The 21,766-nt window shown below is 47.8% G+C and overlaps 1 protein-coding gene across 1 annotated transcript in view; it reads right to left on the reverse strand.

The window, feature by feature from the left end:
- LOC122225312 overlaps positions 1-20,546 on the reverse strand; it is a 59,278-nt gene extending 38,732 nt beyond the window's left edge. Inside the window, exons 1-5 of the mRNA XM_042948258.1 lie at positions 20,456-20,546; positions 18,100-18,348; positions 17,673-17,910; positions 11,207-11,244; positions 2,129-2,174 (exon numbers count right to left, since the gene is read on the reverse strand). Of these exons, the coding sequence (XP_042804192.1) occupies positions 2,129-2,174; positions 11,207-11,244; positions 17,673-17,910; positions 18,100-18,348; positions 20,456-20,546 (662 nt within the window). The remainder of the gene's footprint in view (positions 1-2,128; positions 2,175-11,206; positions 11,245-17,672; positions 17,911-18,099; positions 18,349-20,455) is intronic.
- Between the last annotated feature and the right edge of the window lie 1,220 nt (positions 20,547-21,766).

The raw sequence follows: 21,766 nt of genomic DNA on the forward strand, positions 1-21,766 counted from the left end.
TTTAAGGGGTGCCTGGGTGGCTCAGTCGGTTAAGCGTCCGACTTCGGCTCAGGTCACGATCTCGCGGTCCATGAGTTCGATCCCCGTGTCGGGCTCTGGGCTGACGGCTCAGAGCCTGGAGCCTGCTTCCGATTCTGTGTCTCCCTCTCTCTCTGCCCCTCCCCCGTTCATGCTCTGTCTCTCTCTGTCTCAAAAACAAATAAACGTTAAAAAAAAATTTTTTTTAAATGAAATTAAAAAAAATTCAGGATATCAAAAAAAATTTTTTAATAAATAAATAAATAAATATTGTTTAGTGACTTGTGTCAACATTCAAAAGATCTACATAATTCAGGGGACTAGTATTTCCCACATGCCCAGCACACGATGTAACAAAGTTTTGTATGGGTAAAAAATCCAGGGCACCTGGATGGCTCAGTGGGTTTGGCCTTCAACTTCAGCTCAGGTCATGATCTCACGGTTCGTGGTTTTGAGCCCCACATCAGGTGAGCTCGAGCCCCACTCCGAGCTCCGCATTCTCGCTCCTTCTCTCTCCCTCTCTCTCTCTGCACCCAAAAACTCCATTCAAACTGCAAAATAGACTGGGGCGCCTGGGTGGCTCAGTCAGTTAAATGTCCAGCTCTCGATTTCAGTTCAGGTTTACAGTTTGTGAGATCGAGCCCCGTGTGGGGCTCTGCACTGACAGCGTGGAGCCTGCGTGGGATTCTCTCCATCGCTGTCGCTCTCTCTGCCTCTCTCTCGCGCTCTCAAAAAATAAATAAATAAATAAACTTACATAAGTAAATAAATAAGTAACATTAATAAAAAAGACAAACTGCAAAATAGAAACAGATTTGATATGATTTCAGATTCAACATTACAAACTAAATTTTAACAAATTAAAATTTATCGAGTTTTGGTGTGGTATCAAAGAATAATATACGATTTTCTAAAAAGGCTACTAAAATATTCCTCTTTTTCCCAAGTACTTCAACCAAAACTACATATTGCAGCAGATTGAATCCAGAAATAAATACGAGGATCCAGCGTTTTCTGTTATGCCAGATAGGAAATATGTTTACAAAAATGTGAATTTTTTTCTTCCCACTAAAGCTTTTTATTTTGGAAAAGATAGCTATTTTCATAAAATGCATTCTATTTGCATTAACATAGGGTTTATTATTGTTACCTTCTTAATGTTTATTTTGTTTTTGAGAGAGAGAGCGATGGGGGGCAAGAGGGACAGAGAGAGAGGGATACAAAGCAGGCTCTTGGATGACAGCACAGCCCGATGTGGGGCCCAAACTCAAGAGCCATGAGACCTTGACCTGAGCCGAAACCAAGGGTCAGATGCTTAACTAAGTCACCCAGGCACCCCTATTATTGTTATTTTTAAATGAATTAATGAACGTATTTTTTAACGTTTCTCTATTTTAATTTCTAATATTGTAACTATAGATAAACAGAACTGTTATTAAATAAACACTGTTAAGGGGCGCCTGGGTGGCTCAGTCGGTTAAGCGTCCGAGTTCAGCTCAGGTCACGATCTCTCTGTCTGTGAGTACGAGCCTCGCGTCGGGCTCTGGGCTGACAGCTCAGAGCCTGGAGCCTGCTTCCGATTCTGTGTCCCCCTCTCTCTCTGCCCCTCCCCCGTTCATGCTCTGTCTCTCTCTGTCTCAAAAATAAATAAACGTTGAAAAAAAAATTTTTTTAATAAAATAAAATAAAATAAATAAACAAACACTGTTAAGAGGAAAAATGGGTCTTGAGACAAAAACGTTTGACAACTGCTGGTTGAGCTGAACAGAGGACATCATTTAGAATGTATCTGCTCTCTATTGGTGAGCGGAGGGGGCCAGAACCCATGAGTGGCCTTTAGTAGTTATGTAAATACGTGCTGAACAGGCACTTGCTGCTCTGGGAGAAAGGATAAGAGGACCTTTTGTGGCCTGAAAAAGTTGCCTCTTGATCAAAGCTTGGTATACGGAGGCGGTCCCTGTAAATTTGCATGGGGACCAAGAAGCATCCTGGGAGGAAAGTGATGAAACCCTGACCCCTTCCCTGTGAGATTCAATGTCCTGGCAACTGCTCCAAAGGCTTGAGACGGGGTAGGAACAAAGCCCGTGGGAGGCTTCAAAGGGGAACTCACCATGAAGGAGAATTCTGCACAGGTGATCCAGGTCCCATATCCAGGCCTAGAAGGACACAGAGGAGGAATAGCAGTGGGGGCCAGGCCTTGACTAGAGCAATATCACAGAGCAATGATCTAAGGAACAGCAGTCCTAACCGGGAGCCCAGAGGTGAACTGACTCAACTCTCCAGCTTTTTCTCTGCCTGATGTTTGAGAGCAGCACTCATCCCTCTGGACTGAATAAGCCCCTAGTATTGTTGGATGACTGGGTGAGGGAGGGGACAGCTTCAAGAGATGCTGCACTTATGTAAATGGGAGGCCTCAACTGGTTAATGAAGAGGGTAGGAAAGGACTAGCGTAGCAGATGGGAAACCAGTTGCAGATGGCAAACCAGTTGCTGGGTGCTGGGCTAAGCAATCATGAGCAAGACACAATCCCTGGCCTCCAAGAGCTTACAGCTGCCGGAGAGAAACCACAGCACAGGCATTTATGGGACATAGAGAGAAGGTCTCTGTGAGGGATAAGGACACAGAGGTACAGGAATACGTAGGCGAGTACTCGACCAAACCTCAAAGGGCTTGTAGGAACAGATTCCCAAACTGCATTAATCAGGACACTTGCTCGCTACCTGGTAAAACAACCCCCAAATGTCAGTGATTTTAATACAATAAATATTTTTTGTTCAGCCTGGGCAGATTCCTCGGCGGTCTCCTCCAAAGGTGTCTCAGGGGCCCCAGGCAGCTTCCATGTTGGGACCACACAAACTTAAAACCTCAAGGCTGCCCCTGAGTCGTCCAGCATAGGGCAGGGGTGAGGTGGGGTGGGGATGGTGGTGGAAAGGCACATCAGATACTTAACAACTTGCATCTGGAAAGCACACATAGTTTTCATTTACATTCCATTAACCAGGACCAGCCACATGGCCCCACCTCGATGCAAGAGATACGGATCATGCAGGTTTCCTGGGCCCAAGAAAGAAAATGAAATGCCTCGGTGAGCACACAGCATTGTCTCTGCCACACAGAAGAGGCGCTTTCTGAGTTAAAGGATGAGGGGAGTGAACGGAGAAACTGAGAGCAGAGAGGCGGTGTGGTTCAGGTAGAGAGCACTGCGTGTTAAAAACCCCAGAGGTGGGGCGCCTGGGGGGGGCTCAGTCGATTGGGCATCTGACTCTTGATTTTGCCCCAGATTATGATCTCATGGTCGTGAGATTGAGCCCCACCTGGGCCTCCGTGCTAAGCATGGAGCCTGCCTGGGATTCTCTTTCCTTCTCTCTCTCTCTCTCTCTCTCCCTCTCTCTCTCGATAAATAAACGCTAAAAAAAAAAGAACAACAACAACAACAAAAACCCAGAAATGAAAAATCTCAGTGTGACGTGGCTGGAATGAAAACTGGGGAAGTTGTAATAAGCTGTGAGGTTGAAAAGGTAAGCAAGGTCTCATGACAAAGAATTTGTGCACCAAGGGCCGCCTGGGCAGCTTAGTCGGGTGAGAGGCCGACTTGGGCTCAGGTCGTGATCTCATGGTTTGTGAGGTCGAGCCCCCCATGGGGCTCTCTGCCCGTCAGCACAGAGCTCGCTTCAGATCCTCTGTCCCCCTCGCTTTCTGCCCCTCCCCCGCTTGTACTCTCTCAAAAATAAATAAACATTAAAGAAAAAAAAAAAAGAATTTGTGCACCGTGTAAATTAAAGTCGACTTTTAAAGGCTGACAGCAGCAGGAAGCCGCTGAAGGGGTTTAAACAAGGCAGTCACATGATCATATTTGTGCTCCTGAAAGATCATTCTGGCTGCAGCACAGAGAACAGACTGGGAGGAGGTAAGACCACAAGGAGGAAAGTCAGTTTGGAAGTTGTTGCAGTAATCTGGGAGAGAAACACTGATTCAGGGCTGTTGCAATGGGTATGAGGAAGAACGGCTGGATTCCAGGAAGAATCAGAGTAGTGATTGAGCATATTTGATGAATATTTGATGATTGTTTGAATAAGGAGTAGGGAGATGGGGGGGGGGAAGGGCACGGATGGTGCCATTCACTGAGACAGATAATTAAAAAAAAAAAAAAGAGAGAGAGCTATTTTAAGGGGAAATATGATATGCTTGTGGGACAGCCGGGGGAAGCCGGAAGGCATTTGAAAAGCTGGGCCTCAAGACAGATCTCAACTGGAGATGAAAGATGTGATAGCCATCAATTCAGAGATGGTCCTTGAAACTAAAACGGTGGATTATCCAGGGAGCGCGTGTGAAGAGCCAGAATAGAAGCATCGATGTGCTGCTTAAGTGTGTCACGATCCGCTCTCCAGCAAGAGGAGCCCTGATTGCAGCATTTGCTGATGTCTGTGGTGTAAATACTCCCACTGTGGTCAGTTTCAAACTACCAACTTGTCATCACTGAACACGGAACTGGGACGAGATGCACCCGATCGGTTTTTGAAAGCTGCCGCAGGCCAGCTCCGGCTCAGCCCTGAGTAGAAGAGAGCCCTGCATGGAACCTTCACACAAGAAAGAATTCAAGGGATGGACAGAACAAAAGAAATCCCAAAAGAATAAGCCATCCTAAGAACCAAGAAAGAAAGAACGCCAAGGAGGGAATGGCTGACAACTCATACTCTCCCCCCCAAAAATGAAATATGATAAAAACCGAAAAGCGTCCATTGGGTGTAGCATCAAGGAGGTCATTAGTATTCTCTATAAGATCAGTTTTAACGGAGACAGATGACAGTGGGCCTAGAGGTTAACGTGAATCAAGTGTTGGAAACCACAGCTGTAGATAATTCTTAGACACCAAGAACAGGCTGGATTCTGTTTTCCAACAGAAAATAGAGTCAGGCCAGTCACTCAAAATCATGATAGCACTATCCGTCACTCCCTTTGTTCCACTTACCCACACACACATAAATGCCTGGATGACTGGACTTCTCTGCCTCTCCCAATAGACCTCAGTAAAGTGGTACCATTCCCCCAAGAGGCATGGAAAAATGCATGCGGGGTGCACTGGACTGGGCTATTACCCACTTGTTAACTATAGTTCCCAGAATCCCCTTTCCTGTGGGTTCCAAGTTAGAACGGGTCAGAAGAGGAACTTGAGTGGAATTTGGAAGGCAGGAGTAAAAAAACAGCCATTATCTTCAGGAGGTTGTCCAGTCAGACGAGGTAAAAGACAGACTGGGGCGGGGGGGGGGCGGCGGAGGGGGGGGTTGGGCAGGCCCGGGCTTGTCATCATTCTCCTTCCCCCTGCACACGGATCATCTCCCCAACTGTTGGCCCGGAGACTAACAGCAGCCCCAGATAAACCACCAGATGTGCAGTCACAGACTCACAGAGGCAACAGCTTCTAAAGACCTGTCTGTGAGCTCTCCCTTTGTGGTCCCATTTCAGAGCCTGAACGGTGGTTGGCCTCTCAGATTTCTCTGCAACTCCAACTTGCCCGACTGCAGGCAGTCTGGATAATGACTCTTCTTCTGATCCTTCAACTCCCCTACCAGACTTCCGCTTACCTCCCTCGTTCGTCTTCCATTTGTGTCATGTCTCAAATTCCTAACGCCTTCTCTTCCGATGCTCTTGACGCCTCTGCTTCCCTGACCGAACTCTCACTGATGCAATTATTGGTTCCGTGAGTGAAGTGCGGCCAGGACAAACCTGAAAGTACGAAGACTTGGTTTGGGGACAGGCAATGGGTAGGGGCTGGAAAAGCAGAAGGAAACTGTTAGCAAAGCCTGGAAAAATAGTGAAAGGATCATCAGTAGAAATTGGAAAAGCAGTGAAAAAGTGGAAGGGTGATCTGTGTTATGTAGCAGTAAAAACAGTTGGCAATGCTGTCACCTGTGGTGACTTGGAAGACAGAAAAGGCAGCTAATAAACTTTTGAATCTAGCTACACTGACTTCCAAATGGAATGTTGGAAGTCCCAGCTGGCTAATCCTGGCGGCACAGGATAAAAGCCCTTCCAGAGAGAGGGGGGCGAAAGAAGCAACTAGAGTCTGCAAGTAGAATTTAGAAGAATTCACAGGAAGTCCAGGACTTGCTTATGTTGGAAAACAAAACTGTTTCACATCTTTAGCTGATCCGGGCAGCAAAAGATGCTCAGAGTAAGAAATAGCCTCAGGGTAAAGGTGAACTTGAGGGTTGGACGATCAGACCCTTTGCTAAAACTTCAGAAACATTAAAGGTGGTACCTAATAGACAAAAGGGCTGCCAGGAATCTTACCAGGACTCCCGAAGAGGCCTAATTTCAAAATAGCTATGAAGAAGTCTAAGGGGGTAGGCCTGCATCAAAAAGAATTGTGGGTGTGGCTTTTCTCTCATGGAGTAGCCTATAAATCTCACACATAGAAAGCCTACAACACCTTTTAAGGGACTTGTATCAGCTAGGACTGAAAGAGGCTAGCTTTGTCCAGATTGCAAGTAGCCCTCTAAGTCCCCAGGTCTCCATGGGAAGGAAGAGGCCTGAGGAAACTGCTCAGCTACAAACACAAGCCATTTTTATGGAAAGTAGGATATCTCAGAAAGTAGAGCCAAGATCCCTAAGTGGAACTAAAAGCCTCAAAGAACAGGGAATTAGCAAGTACTCTGCAGTGCAGGCCTTAATTAAGGAACATTCCGGGGCACCTGGGTGGCTCATCTGATTAAGTGTCCGACTCTTGGTTTTGGCTCAGATCATGATCTCACAGTTTGTGAGTTCAAGCCCCGCATCAGACTCTGCACTGACAGTGCAGAGCCCGCTTGGGACTCTCTCTGTCTCTCTCTCTCTCTGCCCCTCCCCTGATCACTCTCTCTGCCTCTCTCTCAAAATAAATAACTTTTAAAAAGTGTTTTCAAATAAAATAAAATGAAATTTTAAAAAAGGAACATTCCTGGGGTGCCTGGGTGGCTGTCGGTTTAGCGTCCGACTTTGGCTCAGGTCATGATCTCGCAGTTGATGAGTTCAAGCCCCGCGTTGGGCTCTGTGCTGACAGCTCGGAGCCTGGAGCCTGCTTCGGATTCTGTGTCTCCCTCTCTCTCCGCCCCTCCCCTGCTCATGCTTTGTCTCTCTCTGTCTCAAAAATAAATAAACATTAAAAAAATTTTTTTTCCTTAAATAAATAAGGAACATTCTTTATCCCCAGAATGAGGGGATCTGGCAACACATGCCTAGTTGGATTTCAGAAATGCTGTGAACCAGGAGCACCCGGCTGGCTCAGTCAGTAGAGCATGCAACTCTTGATCTCAGGGTCACAAGTTTGAGCCCCACTTTGAGTGCAGACATTAATTAAAACAAGAAAGAAAGAGCTGCTATGAAGCAATGATTCCAAGGTACTCCCTCTTTTTGAACAGAAGTGTTTATCCAGTGGCTGGGGACCAGTTAACATGCCTTTTTAATTCACAGATCTTTGGATTGAGAATAACCACATGCAGGGACACCTCAGTGGCTCAGCCAGTTAAGCGACCGACTTTGGCTCCAGTCATGATCTCACTGTTCATGAGTTCAAGCCCCGCATTGAGCGCTTTGCTGTCAGCCCAGAGCCTGCTTCAGATCCTCTGTTCTTCTCTCTCTCTCTGCCCCTACCTCACTTACACACTCTCTCTCTCAAAATAAATAAATAAACTTTAAAAAAAAAAAAAAAAAAAGAATACGGGCACCTGGGTGGCTCCATCGGTCAAGCATCAGACTTTGGCTCAGGTCATCATCTCACAGTCCGTGAGTTCCAGTCCCGTGTTGGGCTCTGTGGCGTCAATTGCCATCTCAGAGAGGCCTTCCCTGACCACCTAAGGTACCCTGCACACTTACTGCCATCATTCTTTATTACGTCACTCTTTTTTTTCATAGCACCCCTCTCTATTATCAGAGTGTTTGTTTACTTATTGTCATAAGCCCCCTACCAGAATAACTCCCATAGGGGTGCCTGGGTGGCTCAGTCGGTTAAGTGCTGGACTTCGGCTCAGGTCATGATCTCACGGTTCGTGGGTTCGAGCCCCGCATCGGGCTCTGTGCTGACAGCTCAGAGCCTGGAGCCTGCTTCGGATTCTGTGTCTCCCTCTCTCTCTCTGCCCCTTCTCGGCTCACACACTCTCTCTCTCAAAAATAAATAAGTGTTAAAAAAAGAAGAAGAAGAAGAAGAAGAACTCCCATAGAAGCCGAGGCTTTATGGGATTTAGCCTCCACTGTATCTCCAGTGCCTAGAACAGTGCTGGGCAGATAAAAACCAGTCCACAAATTCTTGTTCAATGAATGGAGTGAACGAACAGCTTTCTGTTAAATCCAGATGCCCGGCCTCACGCAAGCTGGTTTCTCTCCGCTTCTGCTCCTGTTGGGGTCAGCTCTGTCCTCCTCTCCACTCGCTCTGATTCATGTGGCCCAGTCTGAGACTTCTGCCACGATGAAAGGAATTTCAGAAATCCTCTAAGACAATCTCTTCCACTTCCAAGTAGGAAAAAAGAGGTTCATTGACATCGCCTCGGGGATACCCCTTCTCGAGCCACACGCCGGTCTCCAGACTTCTGTTGTGTTCCTGTGCCCGTTTATTCAACCTTAACATGTAGGTAGCAAACACATTGCCTGCTTCACTGGGTGGCTCTGTGGATGATATAAAATAATGTGACTTTCTGAAATCTCACCAACCTCAGGAATGAAAATCAAATGTCCCCATAACAATCATACATAGATAGGAACCTCAGGTCTGTGATGACTTCACATATGTTAACTCAGGCTCTTAGAAAGAAAGAAAGAAAGAAAGAAAGAAAGAAAGAAAGAAAGAAAGAAAGAAAGAAAGAAAAGAAAGAAACAGCTCTTGATTTAAATACTTGCTATATCAACAAATTCTCTCTCAACTTTGTATGATTGTGATCTTTGCAGATAACAAGACAAGTATGGTTATCTATTGCCGTGTAAGGAACCGCCTCAAAGCCTGGTGGCTTAAGCCAACAATGATTTATTGTCTTTCATGATTCTGTTGGCTGTGTGGTTCTTCTGCTGAATTTCCCTGGGCTCATTCACATAGCTGCATCCAGCTAATCAGAGTGCTGGGGGCTGGGCTCAGTGGGAGTTGCTCACAATGAAAATCCCAGGCTTCTTGGGGGCATGAGGTTCCAAGACGACAAAGGAGGAAGCTGCAATAGCTTTACAAGGCCTCAATTCTAGAACTCGCACAACATCACTTCCACCCTATCACATTTGTCAAAGTAAGTCACAGAGGCCAGCTTGCGTTACAGGGGCTGGAAAATGGATTCTGCTTCTGGATGGGAGCAGCAAAGTCACATTACAAAGGGCTGTGCATTCTGGAATGGGCCAAACTTGTGGCCATTAAAACAATTGTTGTGGGGTGCCTGGGTGGCTCAGACAGTCAAGCAACTCAGGTCATGGCCTCCCGGTTTACGAGTTTGAGCCCCACCCTGGGGCTCTGTGCTGACAGTGGAGCCTGCTTGGGATTCTCTCTCTCTCCCTCTCTCTCTTCCGCTCTCAAAATAAATAAACATTAAAAAAATAATTGTTGTGGGGCGCCTGGGTGGCTCACTTGGTTAAGCGCCGACTTCAGCTCAGGTCATGATCTCACAGCTCGTGAGTTCGAGCCCCACGTCAGGCTCTGTACTGACAGCTCAGAGCCTGGAGACTGCTTCAGATTCTGTGTCCCTCTCTCACTCTGACCCTCCCCACTCATGTTCTGGATATCTCTCTCTCTCTCTCTCTCTCTCTCAGGAATAAATAAACAGTAAAAATAAATAAATAAATAAATAAATAAATAAATAAATAAATGTATGTTGTAATTCCACATTATATTATTTTCATAGCTCAGACCAATGTTATTAAGTACTGTTAATGGTAAAATTCTGTTTTCTAAAGCATGAAGAAAACCAATATTCAAATCAACAAAACTATTTTCAAATAGCTTTGCTATAAGGTTTTTTTTTTTATAAAATCTACTCCCGGAGTGCCTGGGTGGCTCAGTCGGTTGAGTGTCTGACTTCAGCTCGGGTCACGATCTCACGGGTTTGTGAGCTCAAGCCCGGCATCAGGCTCACTGCTATCAGCACAGAGCCCGTTCAGATCGTCTCTCTCCCTCTCCCTCTGCCCCTCCCCTTCTCTCCCCTCCTCTTTCTCTCTCTGTCTCAAAAATAAATAAGCATTTTTTTTTTAAAAGTAAAATCTACTCCCAAATAGCTTTTTTTTAAATGTTTATTTATTTTTGAGACAGAGAGAGACAGAGGATGAACGGGGGAGGAGTCAGAGAAAGAGGGAGACACAGAATCTGAAACAGGCTCCAGGCTCTGAGCGGTCAGCACAGAGCCCAACGTGGGGCTCGAACCCATGATCTATGAGATCATGACCCGAGTGAAGTTGGTCGCCCAACTGACTGAGCCACCCAGGCGCCCCCCAAATAGCTTTTTTATAAGATGATTCTAAAGATCCACAAATGTCTATCCTTCCCCCTGCACACACACACACACACACACACACCAGAAGCAGTTCTCCCTCCCCACTAGTCATTCAGTGTCTAGCTCTTTTTCATGGAAAAACTTTCCTTCCGAATTCTCCTTAGTTATGGCAGGACTTTCATCAGCAGTATAGCTTGGCAGCTCCCCCAAGTTTCCTACTTATTTTGGCCAATTGCCACCTCCGATATTAAGTCCCCTGAGACACGCTGTTAAAGGCAACACTCCTGAAACTGCCTATTGCATTTTTTTTTTTTTTTTTTCCACACTATTGGGAAGAGCCACGGGCAAAGCAGTCTCTGAATGTGGAAGGAGAGAAAAACCAGGAAGAGCTAGGCTCCGACATGCAGCTTCTGGCCAAGTCTACAGAACTACTTTTAAACAGCCAGGTGGCCATTAACTTTTTTTTTTTTAAGTTTATTTATTTTGAGACAGAGACAGCCCAAGTGGGGATGGTCAGAGAGAGAGGGAGAGAAAAAGAATCCCAAGCACACTCCATGTTCCCAGCGCAGAGCACGACATGGGGCTCAAACCCACGAAACTGTGAGATCCTTACCTGAGCCGAAACCAAGAGTCAGAGGTTTAACCAACTGAGCCGCAGAGGCGCCTCCGCCGTTAACTTTTAATGGGGACTTTTTTGTTGTTGCTTAATGGTTTCGGAGCCAACAGATATTTTGCAAGAACTAAAATATACTTACATTTATGTGGAGGAATATTCCTCGATGTTTTTCTTAATCTGCAAAAGAAATGCAAACTACTTCATCTACTTTAACCATTTGTGAAAGAACTTGGACAAGCTCAGTTCAAGTCCCAAATTGCCAAAATTGTTGGAGATAACATTTGTTTCCACATGTCTTAAAAAAAATGGTATCTGCCATTTGTAGACAAAAGAAGGTAATCCGGTGGCAAGAGAAGAATAAGAAAATAATTAACTAAAGTAAGGTTTCTAGGTTGTCCATAAATACTTCTAAATTTGAATTACTATTCATGTCAAAACATTACTTCTGAGATTTTATGATTACTGAATTTGGTACTGTTAACTTAGCTAATAACATCTGTTCACAAGTAAATAAGGCAAAATACATAGAAGGAGAAATTGATGCCAAATAATAAGTTGACACATTTTCTGCCCAAAATAAAAAGTAATAGAAAACAGGTTTCTGTGATGCATTTGAAAGAATTTAAATTTATTTTAATTTTTCTACTGTCTATTCTATTTCTCGTTAGTAATTTTTAAATTCTTATAATGTATAATTAATGATAGCAATAAAATATTTTCATATAAGGAATATGCCAGGGGTTTCAATCAATTTTAGTTATGAAAGATCATTATGTTTATATATATAAATCCACGTGTGCATTATGAATTGAACTTATTTGAAACCCTCCTATATTTAACAAACTATGAACTTTTGGATAACAGGCACGTTTTCCCCTTCCTTCTTAATATATTAGATATAATTGTTCATCTAAGATACAGTTGATTTGTGTGTGTGTGTGTGGGTGGCTGTTGTTGTTTAGATTTTTATTTATATAGCCAGACTAACTTTTAAGCTTCCGGAGAGCGTATCTGTCTGATATATCACTTCTTCCAAGGGTTTCTGCAGAGCACTGTAAATCTATAATGAGAAGGAAGTATGGGCAAGTGAGTAAGAAAAATGTCCAGGAATGAATCCTTGCTAAAGACGGTGCACAACTGAATATTTCACGTTTTAACTGATTTTTATGACGTTATTTCCAGAGGGTCAGGCATGTAGGTTTCACTCACCCTGATGACCTAAATTAGGCTTGTTCCGGATTTATGAGGACTGTAAAATTGGGAAACTTTCATTAAAAAAAATTAAAACCCTCTGGATGGTTTCCCAAAGCACATCTAGCATCACTTAAGACTTTATTATTTCAGCTAGTTGGATATATCATATCTACGGCCCTAGCCAGGTCTGTAAGAGTTCTGTGACTGATGCCTAATGGAACCAATTTTCACTCTGGCAGAACAAATTCAAGTTCTAATACTAACTTGTATTCCAGTTTCCTTTGGATGCCAGGAATCAGACACTTTAAGAGGAAAATGTATCAGAGGATCTGCTTATTAAATGATGTTCCATTTATTTCATCTAAATAGCTGGCGGGAACAATTGACGAAAGTCAAATCAAAAATAGAAAATAGTTTTTTAATTACTGAATTTGCTTTATTCTTTGATTAACCTTCTTTCCCTCTTCTTCACGATCTCAATTTTCTACAAGCTTCCCCTACCTCCACTGAGGACTGCAAACCTTCTTTAAACGGGCACTCGCCCACCTACACTAACAATCATATTACAGTCACGGTCCATTGACCGTCGCTCACGTTTTTATTACCCTGCATCTGATGAACATTTGATGCACTTGGTTGTCTTCCTCTGCGCTAGAAGGAAAAATAATCATTTAAATAGAATTCTAAAAGTTGGCATGTTTTGTCAATAGCTTCATTGTTCCTGTGTCCGTTCATCACATCTTGCCTGCTATTGAAATCTTTCCTTACGTTCCAGCATTATTAAAGTCAGTCATTATTAAAGTCATCTCAAAAAGAGATACCTCTGCAACTTCTAAGATACTGTCAAGTAAGGATCAGGTTTTCAATATTTCAAATTCTATTGTATTTTCAAGCTTTTGAAACAAATATAATATTCCCGCATATTTCCTAAGATGGAATTTCATGTAGACAATGATGTGACAGGAAAGATGATGTTTATCTAATGATTTTGGCATTGCCCCTAGATAACAGTGCTCCTCTAAGAAAACGAGCAATAGTTTTCTTATTATCACAACACATTAAAGTGCATATTCTGGAGTCCTACATGTCTTACGTGTGAGAGAAAAATAACTGGAAAAACAACTTAGCAATAGTTGTATTTGTATTCATCTCATTTCATTAAAATATCCTTTGGGCACGCTTTTCTTTTTTAATAACAATTACACACTATTCTACAAGATCACTGAAGGGATTATCGTATTGTTTTCGTTTTCACAAAAATCAGATTTGATTAAAGCTTCATGAAAAGACCAAAACACAAATTATTCCACAGTTCCTAATTTTCCAGCCCTTCCTTCAGTTGAAACTACTTAAGTAATTTGAACCAGATAGCTTAAGTTGCTAGAGGTAAAGCTCAGTGAATAAGCCTCTCTATCTGGAATGCGTGCACTGTTTTTAGTAATTTTCCATTAATATGAAGTAGTTTTGCCAAAATATGACTGCAAATGAGAAGCCATCATTCTGAATATTTGGAACAAGTATGGGTCTTTTTTTTTTACTGGTTGACATTTGATATTAAAAAGTACTGTTCAAGTTGTTCATTAATGCTATTTTCCATTTCATCACAAAGAAATTCACAGCAAAGATAATCATTTTATTGGTCTACCAAAGATTCCTGAGGAAATGCCCACATGGTGAAGAACAAAGTAAGTCCTCAACAGTGGGCATGGATTTATGTAGATCATACATTACAGGCTGATTAGGGAAAACTCTGCTTATCACGTAGATTGTGTGTGTGTTCACGTGTAGGAAAGAACGTTTAAACCAGAAAGAGAGTGGGGGGGAAAGCTACATTCTCATAAGGAGAGTTCTCTCTCTCTCTCTCTCAGTAGATTTATTAATTGGGAATGGAGAGAAAGATAACTCAGTACTCCTCTCTGGTGACAAGAGGTTACCAGAAAAAAAACTCAGCCGTCACATATAATTTACTATAGAATCTCATGTCTTAGCCTGGAAGGAATACAAACTCTGTGGCATGTGTATTTTTGTACAGATGTATACACGCATGATCTCGTCTGAAATTTTGATCCTAGGTCTGCCTTAAATCGAGTCGAGCTTCACATCGGGGCTGGGTTCTGAGAAAGAACCTTCTAAAAACTTTGCTCAGCCCAGCAAATGTTTTAAAAGTGAACTAATTAATGAGCAGCATCTCTCGATTGCATAAACATGCCCCTAGAAGGACTGCCTCTCTGTATTTTGATTTTGGGAAACAAACAAACAAACCAAAGTGCTCAGGCTTTTAAGAACAAAGAAGGAAAGTCTTCATCCTTCCTTCCCTCCTCCTCCTCCACAATTCGACCAATCCATTTTTCCTGGGTTTTTCTTGTAAAATAAAGGTCGGCCTCCTCCATTCTTTTGACTTCCCTCCCTTTTCCTACCTCCACGACAAGTGTGCCTAAAAATCATTTTCAAAAATAAAATTTTTAAAAATCATTTTCTACGCAGCACGTAGGGAAGCAGACATCCACCTTCGTGGGTCTCGGCCCACCTGACCCGGACGGTCTCCCGCGTCCTCTGCTTTTCTCAAGGGTTCCCCCCAAGGGCCTCAGCACCCCCCAAGGCAGGACGCGCGGTAAATTGAGAGTTAGCTCTGGCGCCGCGCAGCGTGTCTACCGACGTATGCTTTTCCCCAGGGGAAGCTTCGAGCGTCTGCAGGTGCTCCTTCTGTTCCGCTTGGAGGTCTCCCCGGACTCGCGGCCCAAGCCCCTGCTCTTCCGGCCCCGGGCTTCGGAAGAGCCCGGACCTGGGGCCAATTTTACGACCTCCGAGCCTCCAACACCCAGGTCCCCCCACATCTGCCCTTCCGCACCAACGAGAAAGCGCGCGACGGGGTGGGCAGGCGTGGCCCGTGGAGAGGCGGGACGCTGCTGGAGATCCACGCGGGCAGAGCGTGGGGACAGCGGCACGGCGCAAGCTGCCCCCCGCGCGCCCCGCTCCAGGCCCCGAGGCGAGCAAGCGTCAGCGCGGGTCGTTGGTTTCCCTCTTCGCCAGAAAGCGAGCTTTTTGTTGAGAAAACAGAGGGAAAGAAAAGTCAGCTCGCGCGTTTGTTTTGGTTTTTCGTCTGTTTGCCTCCCAATTAAAAAGTGGCCGCCCAGGCGACAGCTTTGCGGTTTTCACAGTGTAAAACGGATTAGAGGAAAAGCTCCAGCCCCTCTCGACTTTCGCTTGCGGTTTGCAACCCCCGGGGCGGGTGTGACCCTGCGGCACCTGCCCCTGGGAGCTGTCCCCGCGGCGGCCCCACCCGCGGCCCAGCTTCCCTGGGGCGGGGCCGGACAGGGCGGAGCCAAGGCCGGGCGTCCAGGGGAAAGGAGGTTCCCAAGGTGCAGGTAAGGCTCACACCCCAGGCGGACCGCTAGTCTCCCCTCCCCCGATACCTCCTGGCGCCCCTGCCCTGGGACCTGAGCTCTCCGCGGCTCCAGGTCCTGGGGGTGCGGGAGTACGGAGGCGGCCCCCAGGGGGCCCCCTCTCCGTGACGCGGAGAGAGGGAAGAGCAAAGGAGAAGAATTTACTGCACATGGCACCGGAACCAAAGTTGGCTTGTTCGTGTCCTGCTCAGAGCTCGCAGGGTTCCCCCAAGAATGTCGAGTTCGCTGAGGGCACTTAGTTCAAGGACGATGAATTCACAGGCACACGCACATTTAGTTTAAAAGAGGAAAGAAACAAAAACTGCTCTTCTATCCTCCCCACGTTCCCGCTTTTCACTAAACAAAGAGTGGGCTGAAAACGGAGGTGGCGGGAGACGCGCAAGGAGGGGTTCCCCGCAGTCCTGTCGCTCCTCCCCGGCCTATTTGCGCCCGCAGCTGCCCACGAGTTTGCGGGGTGTGGGCGCTGCATGCGACCCTCTGACCGGCCAATCTGATCCTGAATTCTTAGATCCAGAAGACCCCTGGGCAGGTCTACTCTCGGCGATCCTTTCGTGCTAGGCTTCTGGTTTTAATAAACCAAAATAAAAGTTTGCTTTGAGATTAAAGAAACGCCGTTTTGGTCTTTCCGCCCTGAAGCGTGACTTACGCAGCCTTTTATACCTGCAGGGAAGTATCAATTGTGATTTTCCAAATCGATACCGGGGCTTCCTCGGACGAGGTGCTGCAGGTAATGGAGTCAAGGCATCAAGGAAATAGCAGCAGGGACCAACAGACTCCGACCGTTCTGGACAGTCAGGCCCGCTTCGCGAAGGAGACTTGCGGCGGGTGGAATCACGGTTGCGGAAGAGCCGAGAGCGCGGGTGGGGGAACCAGGCTGGTTCCACCTTAAGAGACCGCGCGGCACGGCGGCTGCGGAGGCGCCAGGCACCTGCAGGAGGCGCTGCTGCCCCGCGGTTCCGCCCGCGCCGCGGCGCGCCGCCAGCCTCGCTGCTCGCGGGCCTCGGTCCCCGGAGGGGGTGGGGACGCTGGGGGAGGAAGGGAGCGAGTGCATCCGTTAGGTAAGGAACCCGAGCCCTCCCGGATTTTGAAGCGGCCTCAGTGAGGCGTTTGCTGGAGGGAGCTTTCCGTCATTCTGCCGCGAGAGGAAATGTGGGGAAGCGCCCTCCCCTGCCCCCACCGCCTGCCTTCCTGCTTCCCTCCACCTCCGCTCCCCGACCCCGACCGTGCTTCCCAGACCCTTTGTTCTCGAGGTTGGGAGCTGCTGGGTGGGGGCTCCCCGGGGAAGAGGTCCCCCTGCGCCACTCGGAAAGAAAGGGACTCTCGCCTCACCCCCCACCCTCAGCCCTTCTCAGCTAAGTCCTCCTCGCCCCACCGCCCCTTCCTTCGCGTCCTAATGCTTCTTTCCTGCCCCGGACTCCCCCCCCCCCCCCCCCCCCAGCTCCCGAGCCTCCCGCTCCCAGGCCTCCACCGTCTGTTTGCCCGCCTCCCTTCCCACTTGGCCACCTCCAAGGTCTCTGGGAAGAGGGTGGGAGAGGCAGACGTGAGGGGGAGGAGGAACCACGTCGCCTCCGCGGCTCGGAGATTCCCCAGGGAGCCTTTTAGGCCCCGACCCCTGGGACCCGCCGCAGAGGAAGGGGTTTCCCGGCGCCGCCGCAGGCCAAAGGGACAGCCCCAGCTGGGAGGCCGCCCCCTCCGCGTGGCCGGGAGCCCAAGGGCGCACAACCCCGCCCGAGCCTTGGGGTGAGGGCCCCGCCGTGCGCGGCCTCCCCGTCGGCACCCGAGCCCCACGCTTGGAGAGAAGGGGACGCCGTTTCTCCCCAGTTGGAGAAAAGGGGACACCGTAGTTCGTGCCCTGGGAAGGCGAATTGCAAACGGACGCCCCCTTCTTCCCCTACCCACCCTCTGGGGCGCCACCCGCGTAGCTTCGCCGCCGCGCGCGACCCCGAGGGCTCCCGCGATTGTATCTTCTTGAGTACAGTTACAATTGCCCTCAGCTTAATTTCTTACTTAGGCGAAGGCGTCGCTAAGTGAAGCCAAGGGACAGGGATGCAGGGGGACAGAAGCTGGGGCAGGAGACCGAACGGAGAGGTAGGAGGACGTGGCTGGGCGGCCCAGGCGTGGACGGCCTCCCGGAGTCCCGAGTCCCGAGGCAGTTGAGGCAGGACTGCCCGGGCAGGCCCACGCCCCGGCCCGGGCAGCCGCAGCCCAGCAGCCGAGCCCTCCACGCCCTCAGCTCTGAATGAGCCTTCTCAGCGTGCCATCTACGCCCTCCGCGCGCTCGCGACCGTGGAGGGAGCTCCGGAGGAGCCGGGGCGCGAAGTAGGTTTCCCCCCCCGCCCCCCCCCCCCCCCGGGAGAAGTGGACGCGGCCTGGGGCAGTCAGCTCGGGGCTTCCTGGAATCCCCTCCGGCCTCTGGTGTGACCCTGGACCTCACTGGCTCTTCGCGCGCCGCGCCAGCAGTTCTCTGGGCAGCGGGTTCCCCGGGACACACCCCGTCCCCACCCCCGAGAGCTGGCGGCCAGCTCGGGATGCCAGGCGGCCAGGCGGGCGCCCTGCCAAATTCCGCGTTCCTCTCCAGGAGACGGGGAGTTGCGTCCCAGGCTCGGGAAAGCCCGCAGTTTGGACTTGGGACTCGCTTGCAAAGCCCCCCAAGGCGCCAGGGACGCCTCTGCAGGTTGAATTCCTGCTCCGTATCACTTCAATTTTAATTAATCTTTTAAAACACCGCTGTCACGTCGCTTGCAGAAAATTAATCAAACCTGAATCCTTGTTGCATAGCAAGAATTTCGATCCGAGTCTTTTAAAAAGGACTTGACTTTGCAAAGTCACGTCTTTTACAGTTCCCTCATTCCCCCTTTAGCAAGGGAAATATTGCAAAAGTCAAGACATGTTTGTTTGGTTCTTTCTATCTTCAAAATGAAACTTTGCTTATTTCTGATCTTTATTTTCTGTCTTTGAACAAAAAAATAACGAGATAAATTGCCTACCTCTGTTAATTCAAAATATAATTACTTTGAATGATCTTTGTTTAAGAGCCCAGATAAACTAAGATAATCTTAATTTTAATGTGACACGACCCCTATTTTTCCTTGTGAATAATGAGAATAAAGCAGTCATTAATTAATACCAAGATATCTCCATAGAAGATGGTATCTGGTCTCACCGAGAGGCTGAAACATCAGTTGTATTAGTAATTGATACTGTATAATTGAACATGAAGATAGTCGTCTATTTTTAACCTCAAAGCTCAGAGTTTATTTGGTGATTACTGAGCTCCTAATAATTAATTTTCGTTCCTTCTTGCTGCATAAATAATTTCTATGATTCCCAGTTCCCGTGCAACACAGAGGCTTCTCATTAAAATCCACCCCTCAAAATATGTGAAGCTGTATTGTGGAGCAACCCTTTCTATTTCATTACTTATAACATATATATGCTCTATTTTTTATATCTTCCTATTACATTCCCCTTTGCTGTGATTTACCTACTAAAAAAAATAGAATATAACTACAACGTCTTTTGCCACAGCTTCGTCCTTCTGTATGGTAGGGGTTCAATTGAATGTATATTACTTGAGATCGCCAGTCTTTCAAGTTCCTGAGAATTGAGAATAAGTTCCAATGAAGAATGAAAAATCTTTGTAGTGAAGTTGCCATAGATTATACTCCCATCTAACACAGCCCACAGTATCTCACACTCTTCTGTGGTTAAAAATAGACTTTGCTCACACACATTCTGTTTGTCCAACCTGAATTGAAGATCTGCTCTCAACAACTTACAGGGTTAAATTTACACAACTTTTATCACTTAATAGAAATCTTCTCCGAAGAAATAGAGAAGTCTTCCAAATAATAGTGGAAATTGAGACTCCACCTTTAAGGTATCTAATTATTTCTCAGCATCAATTTGCTGATGATCCCTCTTTTTTACCCAGTGGCGGAGGATTCTGCTTTTCTCATACGTGCAAAAAGCTCCCTGTGTATTTCTTCAGTATGTCTCCCCCAAATAAGTATATGTTATACCACAGAAATATTCTTAGTATCCACCCTACCAAACCTTTACACTTGACTTAAATGTCAGTGCCACTTCTAAAGTGATGAAAAGTATATCGGTTTTCCACTTTTCTTTCTCCCTTTGAACAATTAAGACTTTAGGTCAATATATGATGGAGTAATTCTCTCCTCTTGGATTTTATATTTTCCCACTATAATTTAGACTGAAATGGGATTAAAACAGGATCTAGAGTTCTAATCTTGGTTGATGTTTTGGTGTATTCACCGTAATGAGTCCTATTCCCTGGGGTCATGAAGCCCCCAATGTCAATCAAGCAAACTGATTCAGAAATGCCATTGTTCGACTCCCACGTCACTCCCCTTCCTCTCATTTTATTTAACAATACCGGAGTTCTCTGATCAGTCACTCGGAATATGAGGCATTATCTGGGGAAAATTCACAAAGTGTCTTGATCTTTCTTTGGGAGATACTGTTAAGGGGTTTCCGCAAAGCAGAAAGTGCTTGTTTATATTTCTGTCTTCGGACCGCGCTACAGCTCGAAGGAACCAATGAATACCGCTCGAAAGAAAATCATACCGTAAATCCGTCAAAAATTAATTCGTCCAGTTGAATGTTACATTTCTGTTTTCGTGTTTGAAGCACCCTGACTTATCACCGGTGGAGAAGTATGACCAGGTCTGGGTCCAGTTGGCATGCCCTCACTTTCAACCCCGTCTGTTTTACCCCATTTAGTGATACTAAGGTATTTAGTCTGCACTAGTTAACCAGGAATTTACTTGGGGGCGAGGAAGAGCCAACCTTTGCCCCGGGAGCTCTACCCAGACCACTCAGACACGTCCGGGAGTCTCGGCAACTCGCCTTTCCCATCCGCAACCCTGGGTCATCTCTGCTTGGGTCCCGGCTCCGGGACAATCCCCAAAGCCAAAGGCGTTAAGTGTGTTACTCGCCCTGAACAGCCCAAATTAATAATCAACTTAACTCGTGGAGGCCTCGAGCCTTCATGCAGAGTTCCCTGAAGGTTCCCAGAGCCGAGCCCGGCTCCTGCGAGGACTTCCTCGTAGGGAGAGGCCGGCGTGCAGGGACGGTTTCAGGGGGAAAAGCTGTCGTTTGCGTCTTTCACTTGGAGGGCTGTGGGGAAGGAGGCGGGAACCCACCCTCCCGTTAGGAGTTCCCACAAGGGATTCAGCCAGAATCGCAACAGCCGCTCTGGCTCTGTGGGCTCGATGTGCTCGCGTTTGCTGCGCACGTCTCCAAAGGCACCAGCCCTTGCGCCCCGCGCGGTCTCCTCTCGCACGCTTAGAGCCGAGGTGACCAGGGAAGGCGGCGGAGGTGGGGACAGGGGGTGGGGCCGCTCTCTGGCGGGACACGATCAATCACTTTTAAGCAAAGGGTTCAAAAGTTCCAACCTCCCCTTTGCAGGGGAGCAGACCAGCTTCGCGGGGCCTGCTGCTCGCTGCAGCCCGCGCGGCTTCCCGGCAGCCGCGCGACGACGGGGGGAGCTCGGCCGCCCTTCGCAGGAGACCCTTCCCGGGCACAGCCCCTGCCGCCTGCGCGGCCCGGCCGGGTTGACCGAGCTGGCGGGCCGCAGCGGCTCGGCTCCCGCGGAGGAGCGGCTCTCCCGCCGCACCGACAGGCTCCCCGCCCGCAGGGCCCCGGGCGTGCGCTTTTCCCTTTCTCAGCAAGCGGGAAAGGCCTGCGCGCCGGGGCTGGCGGAGCGCGGGCGGCCTGGCGGCGCGGGGCCTCGCCGAAACCCGAGCTCCCTGCGACCTGCTCTGCAAAAAGGGGCGGGGGAGAGCGCCAGCAAGCTGCCCCGGAGGCGGGCGGTGCGAATTCCTCCGAAAAAAAACCCTCTCGGAAACACGCAAACCTTCCAAAAGACGCGGCTCTGCCCCCTCCTCCCGTCCTGTGGCCTTGCAACCTGTCAGTCTCCTCCTCGCCACCCGGCCTGGCCCTCACCTGCGACCCTGCCCAGGGCCTAGCCCCCGCTTTCCTTCCCCACCCCCGCTTTTCGGCTCCATCTCTTCCCTGACCTTTCCGAGGCCTCGGCTAGGGTAGCCAGGGTGCTGCAGAGGAAATGAAATTGTTCT

Source organism: Panthera leo, chromosome B4, assembly GCF_018350215.1.
Source record: "Panthera leo isolate Ple1 chromosome B4, P.leo_Ple1_pat1.1, whole genome shotgun sequence".
Classification (NCBI taxonomy): domain Eukaryota; kingdom Metazoa; phylum Chordata; class Mammalia; order Carnivora; family Felidae; genus Panthera; species Panthera leo.